The following is a 12,816-nucleotide window of genomic DNA, read 5'->3' as shown; positions in this document are numbered from 1 at the left end:
TCTCTGCATGGATAGTTTCCATAAAATGATATACCCTGACTTAGCACCCAGGAGAGGGTAAATAATTAAACAATTAAACATGGAAAATGTTATGACCTATGCAATGAAATCACTTTCCTTTGCACTTCTAGATAAAACTGTCAGAGCTGAAAGGGAATATACTCCCTGCAGACAAATGTCAGGTTAGGCTTCGATTCTTCTTCGTCTTGGAGAGAGGCAGAGCCGGGAGGCTTGCTGAGCTTGACTCGAGCACTCACCTTGTTGAGTAAGAAGACGTACTTGGTCACCAGCTGGCGCAGCTCAGGAATCTGGCTCTCGGTCCCCAACAGCACATGCTCCACAAAGAGTGCGATGGAAAAAATGCGATTCCAGTGGGTTCTGTCAAGGGAGGGGTGTCACTCAGGAGGAGCAGGGGCAGAGAGGCAGTTCCAAGGCACAAGACTTGAAAGATGGGCAGAGGAGCCAGGGCAGAGGTGGGCGGGGGAATCACGCCTCAGCCCCGCGCGCGGCTCCCTGACCGCCACCACTTCCGTCTTTCCACTCCTCCCCTCAGACTCAGCTCTGCGGAGCTCGGGGTCTCACGTGCTGGCCTCAGCCTGTGCCTGCTGAGTCCCACCTTGCCTTAAAGGCCAGCACAAGACTTGTCCCCTGACTGCTGGTCCCTTCTCCGCGGCCCTGCCTGCCCTGCTGTCCTGCCTGAGGTCCTCTCCAGTTGCTCTCTTCTGTCCCAGCATTTCTCCCACGGGATCATCATAATCTGCTCGCCTTTCTATCCCCTCCATTACTCCATGCACTCCCTGAACGCACAGTTTTCTTCTTCTTTGTGTCTCTAGCATCAATATGATGCCTGGCATTTAAAAAGCGTTCAACAGAGGGTTTAAAAGCTTCCTCAATGAATGAGGAAAGGACTCCTCCCGGGGCAGGAGTATCTTTCTGATGCGGCCAGGACTGGGCAGGCTCCTGGTGAGCACGTGTGGAAGGGATCAGCGAGCGCCAGGCTCCTGGGTCTCACCTGACTTCCCTGATGACAGCTTCGGTCACGCTCCCACTGCCTCGCATGTACCCGTCTGAGCAGAGGAGTTCCAGCGGCATGCACAGATTCTTCACCATCTGTAACCACGCCTGGGGACTGGGCTTCAGGATGTCTCTGGTCAGCATTTCAGCACAGGCCACCGCTGCGAATGCATCCAGAGTCTGGGGAGACAGAGAACAGGCCCGTGACTGAGCAGCCCCGCCCCCCACCCTTTTGGCTGCTCTAAATCCTAAGCCCAGAGGCCCAGGATGTTAGCACAGTGTATTCTCGTGTTCCCAGGCTTGTAGCCTCATCTTTTATTGTATGCGATAGAGGAAGCATTGGTTAGATGTGTTCTTAACATCTGAGTTATACTGACATATATGCACGTGAAGTTTCCCATCTGGAACATGGCCCATAAGCTTTCCATTCCCAGGAGGGTGTTTGGGAGCACCCTCCCACTTGCTCAAGGAAGGTCGAGCCCTGGTTGTAAGCACTAAGTTCCCCCAGAGGAGCCATACCATCTCATGTCCAGCCAAGCAGTGGTTCCATGGGGCTTCCATTAGGCTGTGCAGAATTTCGGGGTGGATAGTCAGGATTCTGGAGAAGTTCTGTAGCCGGCTCCTGAAGTGCTGATAGGCAAGGTGCACCCATGGTAAGGAAATCTGCTCTTCTGGTCCTCCTGCTTTCAGTTGATTGATGCAGGACCACAGAGCCGTCTGCAGGACCTGGGATGAAAGACAAGCTTTTAGAGGGGCCAGCCTGGTGGCACAAGTGGTTAAGTGCACACGCTCAGCTGCGGCGGCCTGGGGTTCGCCGGTTCGGTTCCCGGGCGCGCACCGATGCACCGCTTGTCAAGCCATGCTGTGGTGGCGTCCCATATAAAGTAGAGGAAGATGGGCATGGATGTTAGGTCAGGGCCGATCTTCCTCACCAAAAAAACAAACAAACAAACAAGCTTTTAGTTTATATTTGTAAATTACAAAAAAAAAAAAAAAAAAAAAATATGGTTTTCCTGTGGAAAATTGGAACTATTCAAAAATGACAAAAAAGAAAATTAAAAATCACGCCTACAATTACTATCTCTAGTTTACTTTTTGGTGTCAACCCTTCTAGGCATTTTTATATCCATACCTCTTCTCCCTGTTGTCCCCAAATTAGGATCACAGTATATTCCTGATTTTTTTCCACTTATTACATTACAAATATGTCTCTATTGTTAAGTACACTTGAAGAACATCATTTGTGGTGGTTGCACAATGACCAATTAAATGGCCCTACTTTAATTTGTCCAACCCTCAATTTTGGACAACAAAATTGTTTCTCATTTTCCCTTTTTAGAAATAAAGCTGAAAAGAACATTCCTGGATAAAATATTGTCCACGTCTCCAATAATGTTCTCAGGACAGAATCACCAGTTCAGATTTTATAAGGTTTTCAATTCATCTCACCCGGCAGTTTTCTAGAAGGACCGTGCTGGTTCACAATGGAGGAACTTCTGCCTTTTTAAAAATCAGTTTTCCCACATGGATAGGTAAAAATAGTATCTAAAAATTGTTCATGTTTCATTGATTTACTAGTGAGGCTCAGCAATTTTCAAATGTTTTCTGGATACCTGTATAATTATTCTGTTAATTGTTGGTTTATAATTTTCACCCATTTTTAGAAATTAGGGTATTTTCTTATTAATTCCTAAGAATACTTTATTATCCTTAAATCATATCGGTTATAAGTATGTTCTCCTCAAATTTGTCACTTTCCTTTTTTATGTACTGAAATTTGAAATCTTTAGGTTGTCAAAACTATCAGTCTTTCCACTGAAATCTCAGTTATTATTATTACCCTGTTGAGTCAGTTCAATATTTACCTAATTTTCTTCAAGAGACTCTAAATATTTAAAAGGAAGGTGTTACCAGGAAATTGGAGGACTTCCTTATGTTATAAAAAGCTCATGTTTTGGGGGCCCTGGGCAGTGGGCTGAGGGTTTCGCACTGAGCATTTTGAGGGCATGAGTGGCATTTTCAGGCACCAGAGTCCTCCCAGACCACGTCCTTTTCCACAAATGAGACAGCACCAGCCTCAGTAGCTGAGGAAAAGTTCTCATGTTTGCATCCAGGTCATACCACACCAGCTCTCCTCTTTACCTTTAATTCTTCCCTAGTGGACACTCTCATGGTCAAGAGAAGGAAGTCCTTCAAGTAGCACTGAAGAAGTTCTTGCTGCTGTTCTGCACTGAGCTGAGCAAGAAACCTGCCCAGAGGAGTCTGCTGAAAGACTTCCGTTAACATCTCTGGCAGTCCTGCAGAGAGGAGACCAAAGATTGGCTTGGAGTGAGGATGTAAATCCTGACTCTTCCCTTTCATTCAGAACACTCCGTTTCTCCTGGTGAAGGGCAGTCACTCTGCAAACAGTAACAGAGGGTAAGGTTCTGCTGAATGCAAGCTCACTGCAGAGAGTCAGCTGCCTGATTTTATGATCATTTCTAGACACTTTAGATATTTTTCCAGTGGAATAACAGAAACAAAGGCAGAACCAATGTTAAATTTCAGTCACAAACAGCCTACCCAGACCCAAAGGGATCAAACGATCTGAGACAGACCAAGTTTTACGTCTATTAAGTCAAAACAGGCTTCAGGACCCAAGTGAATCAGGAATGAGTGGCTGCTCTTCAGGGGCTGGGGTGATGAGCTGCTCGAACCAGAAAGATCTGCCTCCTAGTGGATGGGGTGCTAGCCTCAGTCACACGCTCTCACAGAAAAGCACTGTCTAACGGTTAGGGCACGGCCTTGAAAAGGGAAGACTCTTTGCTCAGGACACAGACTGCTTCAAGTTTGTTCAGAAAAAGTGGCAGAATGCTTACCTAGAAAAATAAGTTCATCTTCAAGGATTTGACCTGTAGTTTTTAAAGGCAGTGCTATTAGTAAACTTTGAAAAGATTATTTCATGGATGAAAGATGACTTTTCCAAGAGTGTTGTGTTATCGTTGGTTTTCCTGGAGTGCCGATGGCCAAACTACTTGGGACGTGTGTGACAGCAGAGCAAGGTGCCACGTGGTTTAGGAGAAGCACTGCAGCTCAGTTTGGGCAAAGATATTCCATTCTAGTCGCTAGCAGCTGTTGAGAAAGGCTTAATGGGACATCTCCTGAGTCCTGTGCCCTAGTTGTCCAGAAGCCTCATGACAGGGTAACAGGCTCTCCTCCTGCCAGAACATGTCCCCTTCCACCACATCCCCGGGCTCACCTTCAGCTCCTGTGATGTACTGAGCCTGGACCCACAGTTCTTCCAGATAGTCCTTGATTCGCCAGCTAAAAGGCACGTCATTGGAGAAGCCCTCTGCAAGGTTCATATAGTTCTGCACCATGACATAGGACATCTCACTTTTAGATCTGCAATCAGGCAAATGAGGACAAAGAATAGGGTCAGTGAGATGTTGCTCAAGACACAAGACAAGACCCACCTCTGATGCCAGTTCCTCTCAATCCTCAAGAACAAATGTGTTAAAAGGCTACAAAGACGGCCCACTGGTCCATTTTACAGCTCAGTGCTTCTGTTATAAAGGAACTCCAGGGCGACCTCATGTAATCTCTTGGCTTTGCAGACAAAACAAAAACAAACCAAGGCTGGGAGGGGTCAAGTAGTTGCCCAAAGTCTCAGGCAGAACCAGGTCTTGTGGTGCCTGGACCTACCCTGGCCCTAAACCTACACACACAGAACATGACTTATCAGAAGCCAGTCTTTCTCTCGTGATCAATGGTGTCTTGTCTTCTAAGTGTTTCCACTGCAGATTCAGAATTCCATTTATTCGTATATTCTTTATTAACCTACACCCTGGAATTGAGGTCCCCTGAAATCCAAAGAGGAAGCTTTTGGGCGGCCGGTTGAGCTTGAGTTGCACAAGATCAGGCCTAGCGACAGGCCGTGTGGATTCCCCCAAGGAAGGAGGAACAGGAAAAGCGACACAAATCTAACAGCTCTCTAAGTGCAGCTTCTCTGGTGTGGACGGAGTTGAACCTGGCAATTTTAACTGTAACGGGTGCTCTGGAAACAGGGAGATGAAGCAAGAAGAGAACGAAACAAAGATTTCTCAGAACTTTAGCAAACTCTCCTATGTTGCTGTAATGCCATAACCATTGAGGCTGCGAAAAGAGCCAACTTAAATGTGATCCTAAAATCGATACCTACATTTCATCAAAGACTTGGGAGAGCATATTAAGATTGCTGCTATGGGGGCTGGCCCCGGTGATGCAAGCGGTTAAGTGCGTGCGCTCCGCTGCGGCGGCCTCCCACGTAAAGTGGAGGAAGATGGGCATGGATGCTAGCCCAGGGCCAGTATTCCTCAGCAAAAAAAGAGGAGGATTGGCATTGGATATTAGCTCAGGGCTGATCTTCCTCACAAAAAAAAAAAAGAAGAAAAGATTGCTGCTATGTTATGATTTTTTTTCCCTTCCCACAAAAAGGATTCACCTTGTATCATTTGTCACAAGAGGAATGTTCAGAAGCTTAATGTCACTGAAAATAAACATCCAAAGATCTCTTCTCCAGGATGGAGCACCTGGCCTGGTCAGTAGCTCAAGGTTGCCATCTCTGTCGATGAAAGATATCATGCTCGCCAGGAGAGGTATCACCGCGCCCTGGACCCGCTTCCAGAGGGTATGCCTGCAGAGCAGAAGAGAGGCAGACTCCAGTGTCACGTCAGACTGACCACAGACCACGGTGGGAGTCCTGCATCCTTCTGACATTCCGTTTCCTCTTGGGCTGTACCAAAACACCTGGTCTCCTAATTTCCACACTATAGCTATGGTGATAAATGGAAATTTTCATTATTTTAAAATACCAGAAGAGAGACTCACAAATGCAAATGTCTAGGGGCAGAACTGGAGTAGATCTTAATTCTACATCTAATAAACTGTAACTAGTTCACTGAAAAGGCCAAGTAGTACACTTGCTTTATTTTGTTATATGACTATTTTCCAGAACAAGTCATCTAGGTTCAATAAATAAAGAAAACAATGACCAAATTCATTTGGAAAAAAAAAACGTTATTTTAAGAAAAAAAGTCAGTTGTAGATAGACTATAATAAAGAAGAGACCACAACAAATTCATTTGGTAGTGACGTCAGCTTCATGGTGGAGTGAACTGTTCCCTTTGTCTCCCCTGTAAGTTATAACTAAATGGACATTCATTAACCAGCAGAGGACTCTGCACAGCACAACAGGACACCTGAGAGATCCATGCAGCTGTGCATCTGAAGGTGGTGGACTGGATCCCCGGAGGGCAGTAGAACTAGGCGAGCGCACTCCTCCCTCTCCCACTCCCCAGTGGCAGTCAGCCAGGTCGTGGATCCTCACACACAGTAAATGCATTTCAAATCAAGTTAAGCAAGAAAGCACAAGTTTATCTAGAACTTAGTTCTTGTTGCTAATGGTTTTTGTACACTGGATCTGAGGATTTTTATATGAAAATAAATTTGATTGCTTATATTAAATACATTATACTTTGCTGTTATATTTATACATAATAATAAACTCTATAATTCATCTCAAAATTCTTGTGATAAAGTCTAAGAAATCTACTGCTTGGTAATTAACATTGGGGAGAAATGAAAAGAAGAAAAAGAAATACCCTACTTTTTAAAGAATATAGTGCACAGAAACCTGGAGAGAATTCAAAAACGTCTACTGAGGAAACAAAGCATGCTAATGATCAAAGAGATCACTTGATTTAAGGGAAAAGTGCCAAACTAGAAAATAGTGGAAGACTACAGAAGTGAAAGGAAGCGCTGGCTGCAGAGAGAGACGGGGGCAGCTGTACCTGGACAGGTGTGCAGACTTGGGAGTCAGAACAACCCTTTTATAAAGACAATCACAGTTTGGACTATTTAATCCCACGAGGGCAAATGGCTTAAGTACAAAATACAGGGATGGTGAACAGAGTTAGTCCCCAGTGGCTTATGATAGTGGATCAGCAGGCTCTGGGCTCCACCTGACCCGACACAGCGAGTTAAAACAGGTGAGAGTTCTGACCGCTAGATTGAGATGCTGTTCAGAAACCACCAGCAACCCGAGTGAGAGGAGGCTAGTCCCAATGCTACAGCAAACAGCAGGGCAGTGGAAGGTGGGGCCGCCCATACTGCTCTCAACACCTGGCAAATGGAAAGTTCAGAAACTGATGGGGAGGCTGAAAATACAGAGGCTCAGAAATATTTATGTAGAAGTAAGTATTCAGTAAAATCCATTAGGAGTAACCAAGGGAGATGAAAATATTTGTAGGTTCATCTCTGACCTTATAAAATTCCTTACTCAGAAAGTATAATTTGGAAAGAAATTAAGGATAACTAGAGAAAAAAGCAGAAGCAGAAAACCTCCTACAGTGATGAAATCAGCATCAATAAGCTGCACGTTCCACTCGGCTCTGCTGCTCCCGCCATTTTCCTCCTGCTGCTCCCGCCATTTTCCTCCTGCTGCTCCCGCCATTTTCCTCCTGCTGCTCCCGCCATTTTCCTCCTGCTGACGGCTCACAGGCAGTACTGCGGAGGGCGACCCCAGCCACAGTCGGGGAAGGTCGGGCCTGGACGGGGCCTTGTGCATGAGTAAAACTTTCTTTCAGACATGAGGAAACTAAGAGCCAGAGTGATGAAGTAACAGGTCTAAGATGATCCTGCCAACTCGAGGCACGCTTCATCTTCCATCTGGCATCCAGAAGTCTGTCCCTCCTTCCATGACACAGGTCGTCATGGGTTAGTCCTCAAAAAGGGTCAAGGTTTTATAGAAAAAGGACCATGGACAATAAATGAATACTCCAGGGTCTTATTTTTGTAGTTATTGAATAACTTCAAACAGTAGATCTAGGAAAATAATTTGTTTTTTTTGTGTGTGTGAGGAAGATCAGCCCTGAGCTAACATCCGAAGCCAATCCTCCTCTTTATTTGCTGAGGAAGACCAGCCCTGAGCTGACATCTGTGCCCATCTTCCTCCACTTCATGTGGGACGCCGCCACAGCATGGCCTGACAAGCGGTGCGTCGGTGCGCGCCCAGGATCCGAACCCGGGCCGCCAGCAGCAGAGCGCGCGCACTTATCCGCTACGCCACGGGACCGGCCCCGGGAAAATAATTTCTGTTCCCTTCCTGCATATCCCGTTCTTAATAACCTGAAACAGCAGCATCCATTTCTCTGGGAACGGACATGCTGGTAAACATTTACATCCTATAAGAACAGATGTTCTATTTTTTTTATTATGAAAAAATTTAAATGCAAAAGGAGAGAAAAGAGGCAGCAAATCCCCACATAACCACCACCCAGACTATCTTGTGCTCGTTGGAAAAACAAAAAAGTGACCCTTTGCTCAGAGAAACGTCTCGGCCCCCTTTCCTCGGCGGGGAGAGGGTGCGTGCACAAAGCTGCAGGCCCGGCCGCCACACGGCAGGCCCTCCTGGTCTCCTGTGACCACGGTACCTGAATGTGCCTGCCTCCTGGAGAGCGTCCTGATTCGAGGCTTCCCTCACCACCCATTCCTTCATATTGTGGAGGTAGTTCTCTTCTTGCTTCCTTAAAAGGACATAGAGGCGCATCTTGGATACCCGTAAGAAGGTGGCTGCAAAAAAGCAGAAGAGACACGCATTCCCCATGTCCCACGGGCACTGAGTTGTGGGCTCTGCAACACTGACCCAGCCCACCAGAAGGGAAGCTGCCTCTCCTTTAGCCAGGCCAAGTCTAGAGCAAAGCTGGAGAGGTACGCTTGGATTCCTGCTGGGTCAGCTGCTTCTACGAACCACAGAAGACCGCAAGGTGAGATGATTCTCACTCCTGAGCAGCAACCCACGCTGGGGTACAGGCAGGAGATGGGGATCATACCTCTGCATTCATCGTCTTCATTCAAGAGGCTGAAAAGAATCTCCACCCTCCTCATACTGCGTTGGCAGCTCTCATTCTGGTCTCTGAGCATGCCCACAGCACTTTGTATGCAGCTTCTCAGCAGTCTGGTGGTGTCCAGCACCTGCATCTGCTGATAGAGACAATCAAGCCTTCCGTTTCTGCCGCCTACACGACCCATGGGAGACGAGGTCTACGTGCTGACGTGCAGGAAGCACAGGGCATGGTTCTTGCTGTGCAAAGCTCCTGCTGTGGGCCTGCCTGCAGCTGTCCACGTGCCCTCGCACAACTGCTCTCAGAACCACTGCAAGGTGGTTGTGTGTGCTTAGGGACTCAGTCAGTGGTCAAGGAACAGAGCAAAACTGACCAGAACACGTCAGGAAAAGCAAGTGTCAGACCTTGTCCTGGTAATTCACCTACACTCACAGCATGGAGGGAAGAGGTGCTGGCCTAACCCCTGTGTGGCTGAGTCTACTCCTTGGACTCCTGGGGGTATAAAGTATAAAGAAGCCATTCATGAGGGGAGCTCAGCAGCACGGGGGGGCCCAAAGAACCAGAACTCACATCACTTCTCTCCGGCCCAGAGGTCTTGCTTTCTGTTTCCATTTCCACCTCAGTCATTTGCCCCGATGTTTCAGTCTCTGTTTCCATCTCCTCCTCATGGTTGTCTCCAGCCCTGTGTCCCACCTCCACTGCAACAGAAGCAAACACGATAGAGTTACTGTTCAGAAGATGGAATGGGAGTGCTAGTAACACTTTCTGTGGGTTGTGTGCTTGGGCTCCAACCATCAGGCTTTGCCCAGCACCCAGCTCCAGTGGGGTCCCCAAAGGAGAGGCCGCAGGTCACATTGATCAGCCTCCAATCTGCCCACTCAGTGTGGTCCACCAGCAGCAACCCCTTATGCCCATCCTGGGCTCAGACGGCTGATACAGGAACCAAGGCAGACAGACTCTGATGTTTGCATTCTACAGGCACTCACTTCCACGGCCTACGCATCCACAAAGACCTGCTTTTTCATGTGGAAATATTGCCTTCTACTTGGCCTTGGAAAGCAGTAGAAGGTGCCCTCGGACTAGTCATCAGTCAGTTCAGGAAACACGTCCCTGGCTCGTGCAGAGGGGCAGGTGCTAGGACTCCACGGTGACGAACACATGGCGGCCCTGTTCTCCCCACAGCGCACTGCAGCACACCTCAACACCTCCTGGCTGCACTCCTACCATCCTGCATCCCCAAAGACTCGTCCTCACGACTTACACTCAGGTTCATCTTCTGGCTTAAACAGCTGGCTGATGGTCACGTTCTGCAGTTTAGTCACATCCGAAACCATGACGGTGGATCTCCGGAGGTCATCGATGTGCACAGACTGCCAGAGCCCTGTGGAGAATAAAGCCACCCAGAATCTTCTCACGTCCTTTCTGGTCTTTTTGTTAGTCATAAGTAGGGATACACCACACGTCCTGATGTTTAAATACACTGCTGCTAAATGAATGATTTGTATCCTAAAGTCTAAACCTTTGACTATACACGGAACCCCCTGACTCATGCTAGATATGTCAATAACTTCAATATAAATATCAGTGTTAAGAATTGAAATAGGGCCGGCCCTGTGGCTTGGTGGTTAAGTGCGCGCGCTGCGATGCTGGTGGCCCAGGTTCGGATCCCGGGTGCGCATCGAGGCACCACTTCTCCGTTCATCCTGAGGCCGAGTCCCACATACAGCAACTAGAAGGATGTGCAGCTACGACACACAACTATCCACTGGGGCTTTGGGGGGAAAAATAAAATAAATAAAATCTTTAAAAAAAAAAAAAAAAGAATTGAAATAACTGACTTGTAAAGGATATCTGAAGAAGGCCCATGACTCTTTTACATATTTGTTATTATACTTATTTTATCGTAATTAGTAAAGGGGTGTGGGACAGTGGCGAGGTCGGCCTCCCATGGTCTATGAAATTATAAAAAGAAATTGTTATTTGCCATTTCTAGAATACCAATTTTCTTATATAATAAACATTTGGTGACTCATTTCTCAGAAAAAAAAAAGAGAGTGAGAGATTTAAGACAGCATTCCCCCCGCAAAAAACAGGCATAAAGTATCAGTGCATAATAGCATTAGTCGGGAACATCATATCTGCATTAGCCATATAATAAAAGGCAGAACCAGAGAGACTACTCAAGTGTTCATCTACAAGTTAATAAAGGAAATGCTGTATCTTGAAGCAGCAAGTCCAAAGATAAGTGCTTTTTGCAGCAATCAGTGGTAAGAAATCGAATTGCATCTGAAATGAATATTGCTGTGATTCACATTAATATTTTATTTTCAGACTTGTACACCATAGGAACAAATTAGAAATAACTCCAACATAATTTAAACAAATATGTTCACTAATATTTTGGTCCTACCTCCATGAAATCCGACATAGGACGTTCCACTTCCCATCCGGGACAGTTTGGTGATGAAATAGACTAAGATACAGTCCTTGTTTCCTTGTATCTTATTGATTTCATTTATAGCAGAATACCTATTTTAAGAACAAGCAAGCAAAGACAAAACAAATAAAAACAAAACCAAGCAAATAAACAAAACCAAAGTTGTGAAATGGCTGAAGGGTGTCCTAGGAGCTGTCATGTTCAATTTCACGTTTTTTAGGCTTAAATAAATTTCACACCTTCATGCTTATTATCTTCTCTTACGAGAAAATGAGAGCAAGTTCTCTCGTAGTAGGCTCATTTTCCTCCCCACTCCTGTGTCCCTCTGCTTTGAAGAGGCATCTTTATCAGTCAGGAACCCTATCTTGTAATACTTGATGGGCTCGCCCCACTGCTACTAAGGGTGAGGCTAGTGGAACTTTCCATTTCAAGAAACAGGGTTCTGTGAACAGACAAGCATGATATGAAATATGGCTTCCAATGCTTTAAAAGGCCCAGAAACCACTTGCATTTCAACATTAAGTAATACAGGAACATAGTTAATTCTAAAAGTATCAGATTTCCACCACAAACACTATGAAAATGTCAAATGAATACAAATGAAAGCATTTACATACTGTTACTGCCCTTGAACTTGCAATAAATTCACATTGCATAATTTAAAATTAATCATTATTAAAACATGCCTGCAAACATATGTTTCAAGGATACTCTTCCTCTTTTTTTTTTTTTTTTTAATTTATTTTTTTCCCCCAAAGCCCCAGTAGATAGTTGTATGTCACAGCTGCACAGCCTTCTAGTTGCTGCATGTGGGATGCGGCCCCAGCATGGCCGGAGAAGCGGCGCGCAGGTGTGCGCCCGGGATCCGAACCCGGGCCGCGAGCATCGGAGCATGCGCACGTAACTGCTAAGCCACGGGGCCGGCCCTCAAGGATACTCTTTACTAGCCTCCTAATATTTTATTAGTTACACTTCTTGCATTTTACCATTTTTGTATTGTTATTAGTCTTTTCTCTCTGTTTCTCTTTCTTCATTTTTTCTAGTCCACATTTGGGGGAATTAAAAGGGATAATCATTTTTATTTTGATTTCTATGTTTCTTCTCACACTATACTGTTTTTAGGGAAGAAATTCTTTAGGAGCTCCTGAATAAATTTTGGGTTTCCTATGTAGTTTCTGAGAGAAATAACAAAAACATACTTAGCTGAGGCGATGAGCTGAGCGCTATGAACTCCATCTTCAAAATCTGTTTGAATAATGAGGATTTTACATCTGGCTGTGTTAGCTAAGCAGTTTCTGAAAGAAAAAGGAAATTATCCAAGTGAGTTATCTGTCCTAAAAAATGGGTGATAAAATTCCCCAAAGTGATATGGAAGCATAAAGGTATATAGAAAAACACTATTGAGGTGGGTTCTTCTCTGCAAGGTTGGTAGACAACCCAGTAGAGAAAGACTAATAGATGCCTCCTAACGAGACACAAGGACGCTGGTTTCAGAGAAGGACG

At 45.7% G+C, this 12,816-nt stretch overlaps 1 protein-coding gene across 9 annotated transcripts in view; it reads right to left on the bottom strand.

Moving 5' to 3' along the window:
* Positions 1-12,816, bottom strand: part of RNF213 (ring finger protein 213) — a 121,982-nt gene that overhangs the window by 37,527 nt on the left and 71,639 nt on the right. For 7 of the 9 annotated variants that reach the window (XR_015554786.1, XM_087441738.1, XM_087441736.1 and 4 more), the window contains 12 exons: positions 12,513-12,608; positions 11,287-11,405; positions 10,138-10,257; positions 9,447-9,574; positions 8,865-9,015; positions 8,466-8,604; positions 5,477-5,668; positions 4,253-4,398; positions 3,157-3,311; positions 1,534-1,740; positions 1,013-1,194; positions 258-378 (listed from right to left, as the gene is read on the bottom strand). Coding sequence is in view for 8 of the 9 variants with exons in the window: in XM_087441738.1 (XP_087297864.1) it covers positions 258-378; positions 1,013-1,194; positions 1,534-1,740; positions 3,157-3,311; positions 4,253-4,398; positions 5,477-5,668; positions 8,466-8,604; positions 8,865-9,015; positions 9,447-9,574; positions 10,138-10,257; positions 11,287-11,405; positions 12,513-12,608 (1,756 nt within the window). In the remaining variant the exon portion in view is untranslated. The remainder of the gene's footprint in view (positions 1-257; positions 379-1,012; positions 1,195-1,533; positions 1,741-3,156; positions 3,312-4,252; positions 4,399-5,476; positions 5,669-8,465; positions 8,605-8,864; positions 9,016-9,446; positions 9,575-10,137; positions 10,258-11,286; positions 11,406-12,512; positions 12,609-12,816) is intronic. The other 2 variants (XM_087441735.1, XM_087441739.1) reach the window with 2 other exon arrangements.

This window comes from Ceratotherium simum, chromosome 16 (assembly GCF_057802395.1).
Source record: "Ceratotherium simum simum isolate JZ-2026a chromosome 16, ASM5780239v1, whole genome shotgun sequence".
Lineage (NCBI taxonomy): Eukaryota > Metazoa > Chordata > Mammalia > Perissodactyla > Rhinocerotidae > Ceratotherium > Ceratotherium simum.
Note: the sequence above shows the minus strand (reverse complement) of the source record. Positions and strands in the feature narration are given on the sequence as shown.